Source organism: Bombina bombina, chromosome 4 (assembly GCF_027579735.1).
Source record: "Bombina bombina isolate aBomBom1 chromosome 4, aBomBom1.pri, whole genome shotgun sequence".
Taxonomy (NCBI): domain Eukaryota; kingdom Metazoa; phylum Chordata; class Amphibia; order Anura; family Bombinatoridae; genus Bombina; species Bombina bombina.
The window spans coordinates 331,001,725-331,022,435 of record NC_069502.1 but is presented as its reverse complement, the minus strand read 5'-3'; the positions used below and the strand labels follow the sequence as shown (position 1 = coordinate 331,022,435).

The window sequence follows — 20,711 nt, the reverse complement described above, 5'->3', positions numbered from 1 at the left end:
AACTGTTTTGTGAAACAAAAAAGTGTCACAAAACACATCAAAAATACATTACAAAGTATAGTTACACTCATAATAACACTGTCTAATAAAAAATATTTTTAAAAATGCATGAAAAAGTCTATAAAACTTCATATATGTGTACATATGTATTAATGTATTTTTATGTGTATGTATATATATATATATATATATATATATATATATATATATATATATATATATATGTATTTACAGACATATATACACATATAAACACATTCATATAAATGTACACATAAATAAACATAGATATAAGTGCATTGGAGCCATTTACCGTTAAGTAGATAAAATAACATTTATCCAATATTAATATTTAATGGGGCAGTCTAGCCAAAATTAAACTTTCATGATTCAGATAAGGCATGACATTTTAACCCCTTAATGACCACAGCACTTTTCCATTTTCTGTCCGTTTGGGACCAAGGCTATTTTTACATTTTTGCTGTGTTTGGGTAGACTTAACTGTTGCATGTGCAGTCTCATCAGTAAGGGTGATAGTGTTTACAATTGGGATCGTTCCAAGGAATTTAAGATTAAAGATAGAGCTTCATGTGTATCCATATATGCGGTGTATTATCTCATGTGTGATTGTAATTTGATTTACGTGGGAAGAACGAAAAGGAAAGTCAAACGCCGCATATATGAACACATAGAGAACATAACAAAAGGATACGAGAACCATAGTCTGTCTGAACACTTCAGGAAGGTGCATAATAAAAATCCAAATAGTTTAAAGGTGAAAATTCTAGAGATTATACCACAGACAGTGGGCAATGAGCAACAGAGACTAATGCACCTTAGAAAATGTGAAACCAAATGGATTCACTTACTTAACTGTATGGCCCCAAAAGGGTTAAATGTCGACATAGACTTGCAAGCCTTTATGTTCTAAATTAGCAACTCTTGTTTTAGTTTTAATTTACTCTTGTATTAACTCTCTTTTTCATTATGTAGGTTCCTTTAAAGAATAAAGAAAAATATTTCGAATGAATTCGTACTAACTTTAGTATTTTTAAAGAATGCGTATCATGTGTGTAAACCTTCTTGTGCAAGTTTTAGTTTTCCTTTATAATATGCAAAAGATGTGTTTTTTATTATTATTGTATCAATTTGTGATTTATACAATGTTGATTTTTTATATTGGATTTTACGTTGTTTATTAAATTGTATTTTTAAGTGTTTAATATTTAATAGCCATATGTTGTCATGATAGATTTTATGTTTGCTCTATTTTAAGCGGAATCTATTGCCTGTAACAAGATAGGCTTGTCCGCATACTGCTACCGGATAGGACAGTCATTATCCAATTAGAAACAACAAGCGGATGTAAATAGTGACTCATGGGAGCGTACTAGACATCATCACTTCCTCTTGAGAAAGTCTGGACAGCACAGACGAAACGCGTTGGGGGCGGAGCCAAGGACGGCTCTGATACATTGAGACTGTGTGTCTGTGTGTAAGCAATATCGAAGCGGCAGCACTGATAGCCGTGGACTTGAACAGATTCCTGAAAGAACTGGGACTTGCTTCTTGTTGTTCCCTATAAAGGGATTAATTCGACATCTATTTTTTCTGTCTGTAAGTGCATTACTTTTGTGTGTGAATTAAAACTGTGAAACTACTACCTTGATGTGGGGTTGCGCTGTCTCTTCTTTTCGCCCTAGGATTCTCATTTAAAGAGAGCGTTTGGAAACAAGCCTCTGGAACCAGCTGCACCTCATTATCAAAAACTTGTGAATAGGAGTTGGCAACATAAAAATCCCTGCAACTAACATTGCCATACGTGTATACTCCTAAGACTACTTCCCTGCAGTGGGTAATACCATTCTAAAAAACACATCAGTGTTTTTATTTACCTGTGTTTTTTATTTACCTGTGTTTTTTACCTACCTGTGTTTTTTTTTTTTTTTTTTTTCATTTATTTATTTATTTGTTCCTTTTAGTATTAACAAATGCATTTATGAATGTGTACGAATATTTTTATTGATCTATTAGTGTGTATTGATTTACTATTGTTGCAATATCAATTTTATAACCTAACAACTTAGAATTACTCATAGCTATTTGCTATATTCTTTATCTCTCCTTTTCCAACGCTTATTAATTTACATCCACCACTCTACCTAGCTGCGCTGTTAATACTTTTAGTGTAGTGTGTTTGTGTTTAGCTGTAATTTTTTCCTCTTACACATTTACTGTACCCACACATATTATATACCGTTTTTCTCGCCATTAAATGGACTTTCAAAAGATACCATTATTTTCATCATATCTTATCATTTACTAAAAAAAATACAAAATATGATGAAAACATGGAAAAAAACACACTTTTTCTAACTTTGACCCCCAAAATCTGTTACACATCTACAACCACCAAAAAACACTCGTGCTAAATAGTTTCTAAATTTTGTACTGAGTTTAGGAATACCCAATGTTTACATCTTCTTTGTGTTTTTTGTAAGTTATAGGGCCATAAATACAAGTAGCACTTTGCTATTTCCAAACCACTTTTTTTCAAAATGAGCGCTAGTTACATTGGAACCCTGATATCTGTCAGGAATACCTGAATATCCCTTGACATGTATATATATTTTTTTTTAGAAGACATCCCAAAGTATTGATCTAGGCCCATTTTGGTATATTTCATGCCACAATTTCACCGCCAAATGCGATCAAATAAAAAAAAAATTGTTCACTTTTCCACAATTTTTTCACAAACTTTAGGTTTCTCACTGAAATTATTTACAAACAACTTATGCAATTATGGCATAAATGGTTGTAAATGCTTCTCTGGGATCCCCTTTGTTCAGAAATAGCAGACATATATGGCTTTGGCTTTGCTTTTTGGTAATTAGAAGGCTGCTAAATGCCACTGCGCACCACACGTGTATTATGCCCAGCAGTGAAAGGGTTAATTAGGGAGCATGTAGGGAGCTTCTAGGGTTAATTTTAGCTTTAGTGTAGTGTAGTAGACAACCCCAAGTATTCATCTAGGCCCATTTTGGTATATTTCATGCCACCATTTCACCGCCAAATGCGATCAAATTAAAAAAACGTTACATTTTTCAAAAGGTTTAGGTTTCTCACTGACATTTTTTACAAACAGCTTGTGCAATTATGGCACAAATGGTTGTAAATGCTTCTCTTGGATCCCCTTTGTTCAGAAATAGCAGACATATATGGCTTTGGCATTGCTTTTTAGTAATTAGAAGGCCACTAAATGCTGTGCACCACACGTGCATTATGCCCAGCAGTGCAGGGGTTAATTAGGGAGCTTGTAGGGAGTTTGTAGGGTTAATTTTAGCTTTAGTGTAGTGTAGTAGACAACCCAATGTATTGATCTAGGCCCATTTTGGTATATTTCATGCCACCATTTCACTGCCAAAAGCGATCAAATAAAAAAATAATTGTTCACTTTTTCACAAACTTTAGGTTTCTCACTGAAATTATTTACAAACAGCTTGTGCAATTATGGCACAAATCATTGTAAATGATTCTCTGGGATCCCCTTTGTTCATAAATAGCAGACATATATGACTTTGGTGTTGCTTTTTGGTAATTAGAAGGCCGCTAAATGCTACTGCGCATCACACGTGTATTATGGCTAGCAGTGAAGGGGTTAATTAGGTAGTTTGTAGGGAGCTTGCAGGGTTAATTTTAGCTTTAGTGTAGAGATCAGCTTCCCACCTGACACATCACACCCCCTGATCCCTCCCAAACAGCTCCCTTCCCTCCCCCACCCCACAATTATCCCCGCCATCTTAAGTACTGGCAAAAAGTCTGCCAGTACTAAAATAAAAGGTATCTTTGAATATTTATTTTTTTAGCATATTTACATATGCTGCTGTGTAGGATCCCCCCTTAGCTCCCAACCTCCCTGAACCCTCAAAAACAGCTCTCTAACCCTCTGCCTTATTGGGGGCCATCTTGTGTACTGGCAGCTGTCTGCCAGTACCCAGTTTGCAAAAAAAATGTGTTTTAGTTTTTTTTTTTAGTTTTTTTTCTGTAGTGTACTTCCCCCCACAGACCAACCCCCACCCCCTGACTGATCTTTTTTTTACAATCTATTCCCCCCCCCCCTTTTTCCCACTTTTAGTACAAAATTTTCTGTAGTGTAGCGGTTTCCACCCGCTCCCTCCCCGTGCACGCGCCCGCCTCCCCTTGCACGCGCGCACACATCCGTGCATGCCCTCGGCCATCCTTGCCCACGATCCTGCCCCCACATCACAAGGCCCATCGATGGCCGCCACCCGCCTCCCACACAGACTCCCACCCACCAATGATACCGGCCATCGATGTCCGAGGCATCACTGCAATAACCGTAAAGCAGCTGGAAGCGAGCAGGATCGCTTCCAGCTGCTTTCCAGACCGAGGACATGCAGGGTATGTCCTTGGTCGTTAACTGTATTTTTTTTGAGTATGTACCCTGCACATCATCGGTCATTAAGGGGCTAAACAACTTTCAAATTGACTTTTATCATTAAATTTGCTTTGTTACCTTGGTGGTATTTTTGAAAAGCTAAACCTAGGTAGGCTCAAACTGATTTCTAAACAGTTGAAAACCACCTCTTAGCTCAGAGCATTTTGAAAGTTTTTCACAGTTAGACAGTACTAGTTCATGTGTGTCATATAGACATCATTGTGCTCACTCCCGTGGAGTTATTTAGGAGTCTGCACTGATTGGCTAAACTGCATGTCTGTCAAAAGCACTGAGATAGGGGGACAGTCTGCAGTGACTTAAATACAAGGCAATCACAGAGGTAAAACATATTAATAATATATATAATTATTAATATAACTATTGGTTATCCAAAACTGGGGAATGGGTAATAAAGGGACTGACCCTTTAATGAAGGTTTTAACTATGTATTTACTGTAAATATTTCACATTCCAATGTTCTGCACATAGCAGAATATGTTCTAAGTATTTAAAAATAAATATATATATATATATATATATATATATATGTGTGTGTGTGTATATCTATACCTACTTTTATATATAACCATCTAAATTTATAGGTATAAATATATTTGTTTGAAAAAACATCAGATATATGTATAAATATTTAATTATTAATAAATAGAACAATTTCCGTTATGTAAAGAACATAGGGATATGAAATATTCATATTTTCATGTCAGGTTTGCGCTAATGAGTATATGTCATGGTGTTTGCACAAAACAGTGGGTATTAGTTTTTTTCTCAACTGTTTTTCTCCATTTACTTTTATGGAGGAATGCGAAAATGCGATAGCGATTTTCAACTTTTAACTTAAAGAGCAATTCGGGTTACCGCTGGAGAAAAATCAGTTTACTTTCAAATTGTAATACCAGCACAACCAGACTAGCGCAAAAATGAACATCCTAGCAGAGTTTTCTCTATAGTGAAAATGCAAAATACTGCTCCACTTGTAATCTAGCCCTTAGTCAAGTAGGACTACGGAGGAAGCCAGGTTCCCTGAGCCTTAAGATGATCGCAAATTCCGCCACAACTGAAAAAAGGGCGTAAGTTAAGATGGAGTTCATGTTGACTGTAAAAAGAAACGTCCCTTGAACTACTGGCACTCTGTTAACCAATGACTGAAGAAAAGTCTCACCTGATGACATAGATGAATTCTCTATGACAAGGCTATGGAATCACAGTTCAAATGGTTAAATTCAATTACAACAGCCTCATGTGAAACTGCATTTGGTACTACATATAACGCGTGTGTATCATCAAACCAAACAATGCCAGGAAATTTGCTGGACAAGGAATCTCTATGTCCATGTGCTTTTGACCTTTTGCACAATCTCCAGTTTACCCTGAATAATTCTCAGGAAATTAACTTGATTTTGAGGCACTACCGAGAACAGGAATTGTTGACTTGCTGGGTAATCAATTGCAATCTATAGGTACAGAATTATTATTTTAACAATGCAGAGAAATATAATACAACAACTAAGGGGAGATGATACTTAAAAGGACATTAACAATTTTGTAATTATAAGATTGTTCTGCAGTTTTGCCATAAATGTACATAGTGGAAGAATTTGAAAATGTATTAACATTTTGTTTACTACAATAGTTTTTCAAATACCCAAAATCCACAGTAAGTATTAATACTTAATAGTAGGTTTTCAAAATTGTTACATACAATATAAGTGGTATTTTACATAAGAGTAGCACTTAAAGGGACATGAAACCCATACTGTTTCTTTCATGATTCAGCTAGAGAATACAATTTTAAACAACATTCCGATTTACTTATATTATCTCATTTTCTCCAGGCTTTAGATATCCTTTGTTGAAAAAATAGCAATGCACATGGGTGAGACAATCACACAAGGTATCTATGTGCAGTCACCAAACAGCAGCTACTAAACCTATTTAGATATGCATTTCAACAAAGGAATATTATGAGTATGAAGAAAATTAGATAATATAAACAAATTGGAAAGTTGTTTAAAATGTCATGTTCTTTCTAAATCATGAAATATAAAATGTGGGTATCCAGTCCCAGTGACTTGTAACACAAGTGCAGTGAGTTGACTCCTAGTGCTTCCTCTTCAAAAGTATAGGTTCGGCTGTGATCAATAAGTATTGGAAATATTAAAAATGCTTTGGTCAAACATTTTAACAAACTTATAATACCTGAATGTAGATTACTGTTTGTATAACGGCAATCACAAAATAACACGGCACACATTATGAATTTTTCTCCTGGCCATATATGTTAAAATAAAACAATTGTACTTTCAGCTCTGATACAGAGAATGTGGAATTGGATAATAATTATAATATTGTTGTTCTATTTGTAAAGCACCACTCACATTATTATAATCTGATGTAGGATGAGGTAGAAGATGAACAAGAATAATTACATAAGATGATGAGAACAGAAAAAGATGTAAGGAGTGACAGTTTGCTGGAACAGAATAAAAGTGATAGGGAAGATAATATTATTAAGGGATTTGTTGCAGACTTGCATTAATTCATCTTACGGATGATAAGTGACTAAAAAGCAGTATTTCATACTGTTAACATGAATTGTATAAATGTTATGTAGTTAGTAAAACTCAGTGAGTTGCTCCTGATCTTATAGTAACAACTTTAAAAAACAAATTCATTACCATCTAATAAAATTGTTTGTCATCTTTATAAATGTCAATCTATGCAATGTTTTAGCACAATTCAATTAACATAGGGTTCTGCTTTGAATAAAGAGCTAGTATTTTTGTGAATACCATAAATCCTATGAGTTAAAATGGATGTATGGTTTAGTTTGGAGGCTGACTTACGTTTTTGAAATTGTATATACCCAAAACTTGAGATCTTAGTTTGCAATTAATGTAAAATTATTAAATAATCAATCCATTCTCCTAACATGGAAAACAAAGGACTAATACTATACAGTAACTAAGTAAACATCAATCTTTGATAAAAATTTACTGTTTTTGTGACCAATCTGAGATGGAGGGAAAATTATAAACAGCATTTCTAAACCATCTATTGTCCCTTGCTCATTAAAAGATTGTTCCTTCTTTATTTTATTAATAGTTAAATAAAACAGTATTGACTTTAAATTAGCAATGCTGCATAGTTTGTTTCTTTTTTATTAACTGGACCCATATTTAAGAAATTAAACCACCTACTCATTTTTGTCCACCTTCGATCTGAGTCTACTTGAGCCTTTCTTTATGGATAAAGCCAGGTTTTTCAGTTTGTTTTCATAATATTCATTTGCTTTATAGTCAATCTAAAATAAAGAGAAATATATATATATACCGTATTATATTTCATGATATTTATTATAGTCAAAGAAAAGAAATAAGCTCTCAAGAATTCGGTGCCATATACAAGGATTTCACTGCATTATGTTGCTGCACACCACACTGTATCTATATACAAATACCAAAAGAAAAAAGATATTCCTCATGGCAAGCATTAAATACTAGTCCTGTGTTTTACACTCTCAGTTTCTCCACTTTTTTTTTCTTTTTCAGCATTGTCTGTAAATTTATCTGTTAATCTTCCTTCCCTTATCCCTTGCTATAAAACAGCCACATAATAACAGTACAATTATTATTTTTTTTCATAAAAATATCACCAATGTTTTAGGATTTATATCTTATGATTTAGCACACGTCAAAAAGCACCCATAAATTGCTTAAGACAAAGCGCTGGAGAGTACAAAACTAGCCAGCAATTAATCCAAATCTCAATCCTATAGAGCACCTGTGGAGAGATCTCAAAACAGCAGTTGGGAAAAAAAACCCTTCCAATCAGATAGACCTGGAGCAGTTGGCGAAAGAAGAGTTTTCCAAAATTCCAGTAGAGAATGGTTACAAGAAGTGATTGATTTCAGTTATTATTATTTCCAAGGGGTGTGCCACCAAATATTAAATTTAGGGTGCCAATAATTTTGTCCAGTCCATTTTTGGAGTTTTGCGTGGAATGTGTCAGATTTGGCTTTTTTCTCCCTCCATTTTTTGTGTCATACCAATACAAACAAAATAAATAAACATAAGAATGACTAAACATTTGTAATTACAAAAATTTTCTGGACAAAGTGGTGCATTATCTGACAGAAATGCAGGGGGCAATATTTTTGGCCATGACTGTATGTATATGCTTAATAATGCAAGACTTTATAACACACCTGTGATACCTTTAAAGGATACTACAACCAATCACTATACACCTTCAATTAACCATTTACTAGACATCAATTCACTGACAAAATATATCACCACTTAGTGGATGTACATAGAAATACTTTATTTTTAAAAATGTAAAGTTAAAAAATTTTCTTTTCTGTGTTCAATTTTTTAACATACAACCTTAAAAGTGTTAATGTATATTAATATGTATAAGATATGAAAGAAAAATAGCCTAAGCGATATGAATGCATACTGTATATATTCAGAAAAATACAAATAGGTCAAATTCTGTATTGAGGCCTTTAGGATGCATATAATCTAATCTATGTATCCAGAATGCCTCCTTCTGCTTGAGATATTTCTCTTTATTGTCTACTGCTCTAGGGACATCAACATGATTGATAATTTGCCATCTTAACTGGCTAATATGATGACCAAACTCTAGGGAATGGCAAGTTACAGGTGTTTGTTTGTCACCTTTTCAGATCTTGGACCTATGCTGGTTAAGGCGTTCCCTCACCTTGCGTGTCGTTTTTACCTATGTAAATTGTAGCACACGGACATTTAATCAAATAAACCACAAAAGTTAATTCACAAGTATAAAATGTTCTAATTTTCATCCTATGACCTTTCCAAGGGTGCACAAAATAATTTCCTTTTATTACTGAGCTACAGTTTGTGCATCCTAAACAAGGGATACTGCCTAAACTTTTCTTAGTAATATATCTAGTTCTATTCTTATTAATAAACCTATTTGGTTCTCACATTCTCAAAGCAATATTTAGCACTCCACTTGTAATCTGGCTCTTAGTGTCTATTAAACAATGGGAGCAGCCATATTGTAACTTGCTGTGGCCAATTAGAGACAGTTAAAAATAGGTGACTAGAGTGTGCAGCCAATGGCTGTGTTGAATATAACAGTGTTCTGCACTTCCATTTCTAACAGGAACTGAAAAGCTCACAATTTAAAAATGGAAATACAGGAAAAGGGGACAAAATAAATAATGAAAGTTTTGAGATATATATATATATATATATATATATATATATATATATATATATATATATATATATACTGTATATGATTTATAATTTTATGTCACCATCTCAAAGTGTCCAATGTCATTTTAATGCACCTTTTATACTGAGTGCTAGTTGTGTTCCCTCAGCAATCCATTAAAAGTATAGGGTGCACTAATAAAATATTTGATGCATAAAAGGGACATTTCAGTCAAAATTTAAATGCACATAGATGTATTACATCTTTGAATAGAAACATATTTGGAAGATACATCTATTGGCAAAAATGCTTCTAGTAAAAGTTATCACTGTTTTAGTCTTAAAAATTGTTCTCGTGCATGTGAAGCATAGCTAGATATTCTCAGTGCACCAGTATTTTAAATACTGCAGCTGCTCAGAGCTCAGTATAATTTCAGCAAATAACAAATTGAGTCATTACCAGATGGTACAAGCACCTTAGGCTCTCTGAACCAGTGCTATGTTTAAAATGCTGGTGCACAGTGCATACTTAAATACACTTTTAGAACATCTATAGGTGTTATAAGAAGCATTTTTGCTACTACATGTATGTTACAAAAATGATTCAATTCAAAACTTATGTGCATCCATGTGGATTTAAATTTTGTCTGGAATGTCTATTTTAGATTCTATGATAAACTTTTTTTTACCGGAAATGCGTACAACATTTTTTAGTGCACCCTATACTTTTAATGGATCGCTGACAGAACAGAATTAACACTCAGATTACAAATGGTGAAATAAGTGTTGTGCTTGATACCATCCACTTGTAACCCAGACTGAGTGTTTTCCTTAGTGCAAGGCTGTGCAAAAGATAATGCACCCTGTGTTATCAATTGTACTTCACTTGTAACCTAGAAAAGTATTATTGGTCACATATTACCCGTCTGTAGAATAAAGAAGAACATTTACAAAATGTTCAGAAAACACAAAAGAATAAAACAAACTTCCCACACTATTGTTGCACTCAAAATCCCCTACTTTAAAACAAAGCCTGATCTACAAAATATAGGATAGTATAATCAATGGAACTAAACACAAATAGAGTCTCTACAAATTTTGTGAGCATGTGTGTGAAAACAACAGTCATCTGAAGAAAAGAAACATCAAAAAAATATGTGAACAGGATGCAACATAACTGAATGTAGATTGTTGTTTGACACGTTACTCCAAAAAAATAAAATAAAAAAAATAATAATATATATATATATATATATATATATATATATATATATATATATATATATATATATATAATTTCAGTAATATGTATAATACTGCATATGTGTGAGTGTGTGTATATATATATATATATACATAATATATATATATATATATATATATATATTTATATTTATTTATTTATTTATTAATATATTTATACATATAAAGTGCCCTCCCCTAATTTTGACAACCTTGGTAAATATGAGCAATAAAAACTGTGAAAAATTGTCGTTATTGCTTAACCTTTTCATCTTTTGTTAAAAAAAACACAAAAAAACTCTGCTCTCATGGATATCAAACAATTGCAAACACAACACAGGTTTACATAAAAAAAAATCTTTGTTAAAAATATGTGTGGCACAATTATTGGCACCCCTATGAATTTATATGAGAAAAATATATTTAAAGTATATTCCCATTAGTATTTTAAAAATTTTAGTACACCAGGGTGACACTGGCTAGGAACAGGAATTGTTCAACCATGACTTTCAGGGTTATAAATATGTGGCCAATCATTCATCACAATGGGTAAGAACAAGGAATATAGCTGTGATGTGCTGCAAAAGGTTGTTGAGCTTCGCAAAATGGTAAGTGGCTATAAGAAAAAAGCAAAAGCATTAAAAAGGCCAATTTCCACCAGCAATAATTAAGAAGTTCCAGTCAACTGGAAAAGTTATAAATCAACCTGGAAATGGACGTGTGTCTATATTGTCTCAAGGCACTGTGAAGAGGATGGTTCGAGTGGTCAAAATATCTCCAAGGATCACAGCTGGAGAATTGCAGTTTAGTTGCTTCTTGGGATCAGAACGTCTCCAGAACTACAATCCGACATCACCAACATCACCACAAGTTGCTTGGAAGGGTTTCAAGAAAAAATCCTCTACTCTCATCTAAAAACAAGCTCAAGCATCTTCAATTTGCCAGACACTGCTGGAACTTCAAATGGGATCAGGTTCTATGATCAGATGAAACCAAAATAGAGCTATGTTCTAAATATTTTTAAATAGACATTCCAAATTTTTTTTCTCCAATGAAGTCTATGGGGGAATAGGTTATTGGGCACATGATATTTGTAAGTTTGTCTTTTTGTGCTTGATGGGTTTGAGCCGCGATCGAAAACAATTTACTTTCATCTCATAATACTAGTGCTACCTGACTCGGACAAAAAGCTTACTTCTAGCGCAGTTAACACTCGAGCTGGAGCGTTTATTAGCACTCCACTTGTAATCTGGCCCAAAGTGTGAATCTTTTTGAAAATATATTGAGTGCCTGCTCATCTTTTGGATTAATGCGCTACTAACTGGCACCCTGGTGGTTGTTACAATCAAGTGTGAGTGTACGTTGTTGGAATCATATATGTTGTGCAAAACAAAACTAAATCTAAATCAAAACTATATTTGGGGTGACCAACCTTTGCCTTCAAAACAGTGTCACTTCATTTAGGTAAACTTGCACACAGTTTTTTAAGGAACTCGGTAGGCAGGTTGTTCCAAACATCTTGAAGAACTAACTACAATTCTTCTGTGGATTATGGCAAAGTTGCTTCTGTTTCTTCATCTAATTCCAGACAGTTTTGATGATGTTGAGCTCAGTGCTCTGTGGGGGCCATACCATCACATTCGGGAGTCCTTGTTCTCCTTTACACTGAAGATAGATCCTAATGACTTTGGCTGTATGTTTGGGGTCATTGTCATGCTGCAGAATAAATATGGGGTCCCTTTTGGTATGTACATGCTGGGCTGGGGTCCCTTTTGGTATTACATGATGGGCAAGTATCTGCCTATATTCTCACCTTTGAGGAGATCATTCTTTTTGAGCAAATCCCACTTCCATTTGCAGAAATGCAGCCTCAAACTTGCAAATAACTTCCACCATTCCGTGTCTATGGTCCTCAACATTTTTTTGCTCTTCTTAAGAAGAGCTCGGACATTACATCTGGAAACCACTGTCTGCCTTGACATTTCTGCCTGGGAGAGACCTTGCTGATGAAGCATAACTATCTTTTCAGAAACCTCACCTTGGGCTAGATTTTAAATGGCTCTCTAACTCTTTGAGCCTTGGAAGCAGCGTGTGCATAGGGATAGCGCAACTTCAGAGATCTGATTAAATGTTACACTCAACTAAAAGTTGCACAAAACACGTCAAAATTATATTTAAAAGTACAGTTACAATCATAATGACACTTATATTTTTTTTAATTTCATAAAAAGTTTATAAGGGCTCAAAGATATGAGATCTCAGGTGTTAGAAAAAAACTACAGTAAAGGGCTTTAACATAGAGATACACACATGTACATATCTAAATATATATATGTATATGTGTGTACATATGTATTTATATGTGTGTATATATAATTACAAGTATATATACACACATATAAACACATAAATACATAAGTATACATGTATAAACATATTTATATATAAGTGCATTTGAGCCCTTTGAAGTCAAGTATCTGAAAACATGGAAAATGCACTAAAAAGTGCCTTTACTTTGCTGTCTATGGGAACTGTATGTTTCCTGTAAATATATATGTATATGTGTATATACATTTATATTTATGTGCTAATATGTGTAGATGCATATGCATATATATTTACAAGCTGCTGCCCATAGCTGCACAACTTACCCCTTTGCTGTGCTAGTTCTCATGCCGTGTCTGACGGCATGAGAACGAGGCTCCCATTGGAGACTATGGATGCATGCGTTCATGACCGCAAAGCATCTGTGCAATGCGAACGTGAGGTTGTGTTTGCATTGAACCTAAGTTGTAATAGCAGTGCACATTTGCGTGTGCTGGCATTTCTAAGTGGAGCGCAAATATTGCTTTCGTATGTACTGTAAATATTTAACATTTGTTCCTCAAAAAGGGGAATATCTTCTAAGTATTTTTAAATACATATTCCTGTATATATCTGTAGATATCTAAACCGTTAAATAGATAGATAGATAGATAGATAGATAGATAGATAGAGATAGCTAGATATAGATTTTACCAAAAGAAATTATATATATATATATATATATATATATATATATATAAAACAAAAAGAAGGCACAGCACTGTTTATACAGTATTTTAAACTGTTTTACCAAGTGCATGAATACTTTCAAGGTCCAACTAACCCCATTCTTTATCCAATCAAGAAACAAAGAAAAAGTTCCAGCACTGTTTCATCCAGGTAAATCTTTTTATTAAGGTGAGAAGGAAGCCAACAAACAGCTATGTTTCGGGCCGACATAGCCCTTAGTCATGCTGTAATTTACAGGTAACAGCATCTTTTTATAGCACCTTTGCACAGGTTAGTTAAAGGGACACTGAACCCAAATTTTTTTCTTTCGTGATTCAGATAGAGCATGCAATTCTAAGCAACTTTCTAATTTACTCCTATTATCATTTTTTCTTCGTTCTCTTGCTATCTTTATTTGAAAAAGAAGGCATCTAAGTTTTTTGGTTCAGAATTCTGGACAGCACTTTTTTATTGGTGGATGAATTTATCCACCAATCAGCAAGGACAACCCAGGTTGTTCACTAAAAATGGGCTGGCATCTAAACTTACATTCTTGCATTTCAAATAAAGATACCAGGAGAATAAAGAAAATTTGATAATAGGAGTAAATTAGAAAGTTGCTTAAAATGTCATGCTCTATCTGAACCATGAAATACAAAAAATTGGGTTCAGTGTCCCTTTAACTCTTTCATTACCACATTAATCACAATTCTTATGTTTTGGCTCCATCTAGTGGACACTATAAATGAAACCATCTAAGTGCAAGGGATACATGTCAGATTATAATTTCAAATAGATTTATAAGAAAAAAAAAACATAAAGAAAATATCAAAGCTATTCTCAAAATTATCAATTTTTTACCCAAGATGTATTAAAACATTCCAACAATTAAATCACAAATAAAAAATAAACTAACAAATTAAAGAAACAAATTGAATCTTAAATTATTTAAAATTATTTAAACGTACTGGATGTAAAGTCCCTAATTTTTTAATTCACCACACATCTCTCTTTTTTAACATCAAAGGCCTTTGATAAAGCACGGTTTACGTGCGAAACATGTTAGGAAGTTGTTGGAGGACTTGGGATCCTCAATTTTAATTATAGTGATTTCTATATCCTCAATATATTTACTTTATTTAATTGGGTTCTAATTTAAATGGCTAGAAAGCTCTAATTTAATTTCATAACAATATTGGAGCAGTAACCTGGCGCTCATTATAGCAGTTACACTGCAACTCTGATAGTTTGACTTAACACTGTGTATTTGATAGCCGTTGCGCACTGAGTGCGACTTATATGTTTACTCTAGATAAATTATAATAGACTATACCCAATCAAGTTAAGACAGACATCCGATGTCTTAACCTGAGCTATACCATAACTCTAATATTCTCACGTAACTCTGTGCAGTATGTAAGCTGTGTCTTAACAATAATGACACTATAGCTCCAGCGTTTCCATGTTACCCTGTGCAGTTTATAGTTGTTACGCACAGTGTGTGATATATGTGTTCATTAGGATAAGATAATGACTGCATATATTTAATAAAATTGAGATACTAGTTAATAATTTTCATTTGAACACCTTTGATATCGTACACTGCAAGAGATACCACTAAACATTTGTCAGGCATCTGTACCCTTCTCTAGTTGTCTAGTAACAAAGTTTTGTTTAGCAGATCACAGCTGCAGACTAAATATGTATTTGTACCACTGAGCAGTTTGCTATTAATATTAATGATCAATAGCTGAGTTGCTAGTGGAGTTGATACTTTAGAATGTTTGATTGTAACAAGATAAGTGTTACAACTGTGTCAAGGAATACTGAGGACTTCCTGAGTATAGCCAGCAGAATTTTGTAGTATACAGAGAGGAAGTTCATATATCTGCTGATTAAATATATTGGAAATGGCAAACTATAAGATTGACTTTGCAATTGCTTACTGGGAGATATAAATGAGATTCACTTATTGTAGAAAAGGAATAACACAATTCCCTGTGAGATTGTGTAGGAAGTATCCAATCAGTGGTTTAGGTATTAGTAGATTATTACACAAACAATATTGAGAAACTTGAATCAAGTAGTGATTGCAGTTGTGCCTGTTAGAGCTCTGTGTGAGGTAAAGCAGTCTGTGTGGGCGGTTACAGCTTGTGTAGGTTTAGAGTGACAGATGACATCACACGCTGGAGCTGTGAGCAGAGCGGATTATACTTTTCACAGTTTAAAAGTTCCGACAAAGGTAATAATGATATTCCACAATATGATTAGAGGAAGCAAAGACTGGATGTGGGGAACAGGATTGGAGTGCGAGTAAAAAAGGAACTTGTCAGTAGGAGCGATAATCCGTTACTGAGAATCAGTTCACAAATAGCTCCGGTGTTCCTTGGTGCACATTGACAGTGTAGAAAAGAATAATCAATCCAAGTATGTTGAGAGTGAAGAGATTATCCCAGATAGATCACTTGATAGATAATTTTTATGAGAGAGCTCAGCTGCATGAGACTTCAGTGTTCTTTCAGTCTAAATTACTAAGCAATAGGAACAGGGCATAGTTAGAATTTAAAAGGTCAGGAAGAGTCATGAGTCATAGGTGGGAGGTACAGAGAGTATTCCTGACATCTCCCCCCCCCAAAGGGAGACAACAGGTGTCAAGGACCCGGACGGTCCAGATGACGTCGGTGGAAAAGGGAGACTTTCCGCGGGGCATGAACATGTCCAGATGGTTCCCATGAGTCTTCATCAGAAGAATAACCAAACCACCTGACGAGATACTGCAGCTGTCCATTGCGGACCCTAGAATCTATTATAGAGGCCACATCAAACTCCTCAGGAGATGGAAAAGAAGAGGATGGGGGTAGAATAATTTCCTGATTTCTCATAGATTTGTAGGGTTTTAGTAAAGAAACATGAAATGCTGGATGAACCTTCATGGAATCTAGCAAGCGTAGGGTGACAGCATTCGGATTATCAATCTTAGTTATCGGAATGGACCGATAAATAAACCTCCTAACTTTTTACTAGGAATCCTGAGTTTCAAGTTTTTCGTTGACAGCCAAACATAATCACCAATTGCGTATGTAGGAGAGGGTCTTCTGCGTAGATCATAATAATGTCTTTGTTTATCCTGAGATTTAGCAATGTTCTCCTTTAAGGTGTTGAAAACTTTCCGATGATTGGCAGCGAAGTCTATAGGATTTGGACAATCAGACAAGTTTACACCAGGGATGCCTGAAGTAGGGTAAGAGTTTGGATGGAACCCATAAGTGGCCAGGAAAGGTGACATTTTCATGGAAGAATTTTCAGAATTGTTGAAAGCAAACTCTGCCATAGGTAATTAAGTTAGCCACTCCTCTTGCTGATAAGAGCAGAAACACCGAAGGTATTGCTCCAGCCATTGGTTCACCCGTTCTACCTGCCCATTTGTTTGTGGATGGAAAGCTGTCGAGAATCGGTGGTCAATCTGCAGGAGAGTAGTAAGCGACCTCCAGAACAGGGAGGTTAATTGAGTACCATGATCAGAAGTCAAAATCTTAGGAAATCCATGAAGGCGGACTACATTGTTGAGGAATAATTTAGCAGTTTCGGAAGCTGTTGTTAACTTATGGAATGGTACGAAATGGGCCATTTTGGAGAGGAGATCAACAACTACCATAATGGTGTTCATGCCGAAAGAAATAGGCAGCTCAACGATGAAGTCGAGGGAGATGTGATGCCATGGTTGAGAAGGAATGGGTAGAGGCATGAGATTGCCATATGGAGTAGACTTGGTTGCTTTGGATGTTGCACAAATAGTGCAGGTGTTTACATGATTCTTAATAGATTTTGCCATTGATGGCCACCAATACATCCTAGAAATACTTTCCATAGTTCTTCTTTCTCCTGGATGTCCAGCTAAGGGTGACTCATGATGTAATTGCAATAGAAGTGGTCTTAAACTCTCTGGTACATATATTTTCTCATTCTAGTAAAACAACCCGTCGGAACTAGAGTGGAGGTTGTGATGTTGAAGATCCCCATCAGAGGTATATGAATCTTTAAAGGCCTTTAATAGATAAGGTGTTAGACCAATGAATCTCTGAGTAGGGATTATAGAAGTGGTCTCAGGTAAGTATTCCGGAGGGTGATCTTTTCTTGATAAGGCATCAGCCTTTCCGTTTCTGGAAGAGGTCTGTAAACTATGTGGAAGTTGAACCTTGTAAAGAATAGGCTCCAGCGCATCTGTCTAGAGGAGAGTGTCTTATTGCTTTGTAGATATGCAAGATTCTTGTGATCTGTGTGGATAATAATGGGGAGTTTGGTACCCTCTAGAAGGTGTCTCCAATTCTCCAAGGCCTTTTTTATCGCAAGCAGTTCCTTTCCCCCGATTGGATAATTAATCTCTGGGGGGCTTAAGACCTTGGAATAAAATGCAACTGGATGCAATGGTTCTGTGGCAGAAGACTTCTGAGATAGAATTGCTCCTAAAGCAAAGTCTGAAGCGTCGACTTTGAGAATATATTGAAGTTCTGAATTGGGGAAGCGGAGGATTGGTGCTGAAGTGACTTTTGTTTTAAGTAGTTCAAATGCAGATGCTGCTTCTGTGGTCCAATGGAATTTGGTAAGTGTACTTGTAAGTTGAGTTAAAGGTTTGGCAATCTTAGAGAAGTCCTTAACAAACTTCCGGTAGTAGTTAGTAAAACCCAAGAATCTTTGAAGATCTTTTCTATTTTTCGGTGTAACCCAATTTTTTACAGCCTCAACTTTATCCTCCTGCATGCTAATTCCAGTTGGAGAGATGTTATATCCAAGAAAAGAGATAGTATCAGTATGGAACTGACATTTTTCGAGTTTGGCATATAATCTATGTGTTCGTAGCCTTGACAGAACTCGGCGAACATGGTTTACATGGTCTTCAAAAGAGCTTGAGTAGATGAGAATATCATCTAGGTAGATGACTAAACACACATCAAGAAGATCTCTAAATACATCATTAATGAAATGTTGGAAAGTTCCTGGGGCGTTAAAGAGCCCAAATGGCATAACAAGGTACTCAAAGAGACCATACCTGGTCCTGAAGGCGGTCAACCATTCATCTCCTTCACGGATTCTGACGAGATTGTATGCGCCTCTTAAATCTAATTTTGTGAAGATGGTGGCATCTTGGAGGCATTCTATCAACTCTGGGATCAGCGGTAGCGGGTAGCGATTATTTATAGTGCGCTGATTTAGTTCTCTGTAATCTATAATGGGTCGTAAAGAGCCATCCTTGTTTTTTACAAAAAACATTCCCGCATCCGCTGAGGATGTTGATGGACGGATGAAGCCTTTACGGAGGTTCTCTTCTAAATATAGTTTTAGATGTTCCAGTTCCGGAGTGAATAGTGGATACAGACGTCCATAGGGGATTGAAGATCCGGGTTTGATGTCAATTGGGCAATCATAAATTCAATGCGGTGGTAGTGATTCTGCCTCCACTTTACTGAACACATTGTTGTAATCAGAGTAAACCTGTGGCAGTTGGGGTACTACAGGTGTCACTGAAAGGAGAGAGTGATTAGAAAAGCAGTTTTGTTGGCAAAACGTGGAATTGAGATTTATCTGTAGGGTGCTCCAATCTATCGCAGGTTGGTGTTTTATGCACCAAGATATACCTAAAACAATGGGAAAGAGCGGAGAAGGTAAAACATCGAATTCAATCAATTCAGTATGACCAGAAGATGTGGTTAGTAACAATGGAATGGTCTGGTGTGTTATCGGACCACTAGCAATGGAGGACCCATCAATGACTCGAATGGCAACAGGGGTTTGCTTAATCACACAAGGGATTTTATTATTTCTTACAGTAGCTAGATTGATGAAATTCCCGTAAGCTCCTGTGTCAATGATAGCCTCAGAGTGCAGTTTTCGTTGGTCCCACTGTAAAAACATAGAAAGTTTACAGTAAGTGTGTGAAACTATTGAAGTCTGTGTTGCAGATAAAGAATAGCACTTACTTTTCTTGGTCTTTAGTAGTAGTGGACAGTCCGTAACTGTATGAGAGGAGTTGGAGCAGTACATGCACAGCATGTTCAATCTCCTTCGGGTCCTTTCCTGTAGAGTTAATGGGGCTCTTGCTAGTCCCACATCCATTGGTTCGGGACCAGGTCTTGATGTTGAGGAAGATGAAGAGGTGTGTGGAGTTTTTGGAATCTGATCAGAATGACTCCTTTCAGACCTCCTCTCTCTTAATCGTCTGATGACGAGTGACATTAGAGCTTCTAGGGTTTTTGGTAGATCTGCTCGAGCTAACTCATCTTTGATATTGTCTGCTTATCCGAGTCGGAACTGATTTCTTAAAGCAATCGGGTTCCATTGGGAATCCCGGGCGTACTGCTTGAATTCAGTTATATAATCTTCGACAAGACGTTTACCTTGCCTTAGGTTTCTCATCGAAGTCTCGGCTGAGAGTTGAGCATCAGTATCTATGTACAATTCATCCATTTGAGTAAAGAAATCATCTAATGATCCTAGGATGGGCTGATTTGTTTCAAAGGATGCATCAGCCCACACCTGGGGTTCACCCCTTAGGAAAGAAATCACAGTGAGAACTTTCACTCTTTCTGTGCAATAAGTTTTTGGTTTTAATCCAAATAAGAGGTGACAAACCATCTTGAATTGGCGGTACAGTTTCCTGTTTCCAGAAAAGGGTTCTGGAAGTGATACGATAGGCTCAGGTTTAGGAGTTAAGGAATCACGAATAATTCTTCTTAAGGATTGGTTCTCAATCTCAA

General features: G+C 35.5%; 1 protein-coding gene across 1 annotated transcript in view; it reads right to left on the bottom strand.

The window, feature by feature from the left end:
* LOC128656254 (neprilysin-like) overlaps window positions 1-20,711 on the bottom strand; it is a 302,039-nt gene that overhangs the window by 94,007 nt on the left and 187,321 nt on the right. Inside the window, exon 16 of the mRNA XM_053710071.1 lies at window positions 7,678-7,781. Within this exon, the coding sequence (XP_053566046.1) occupies window positions 7,678-7,781 (104 nt within the window). The remainder of the gene's footprint in view (window positions 1-7,677; window positions 7,782-20,711) is intronic.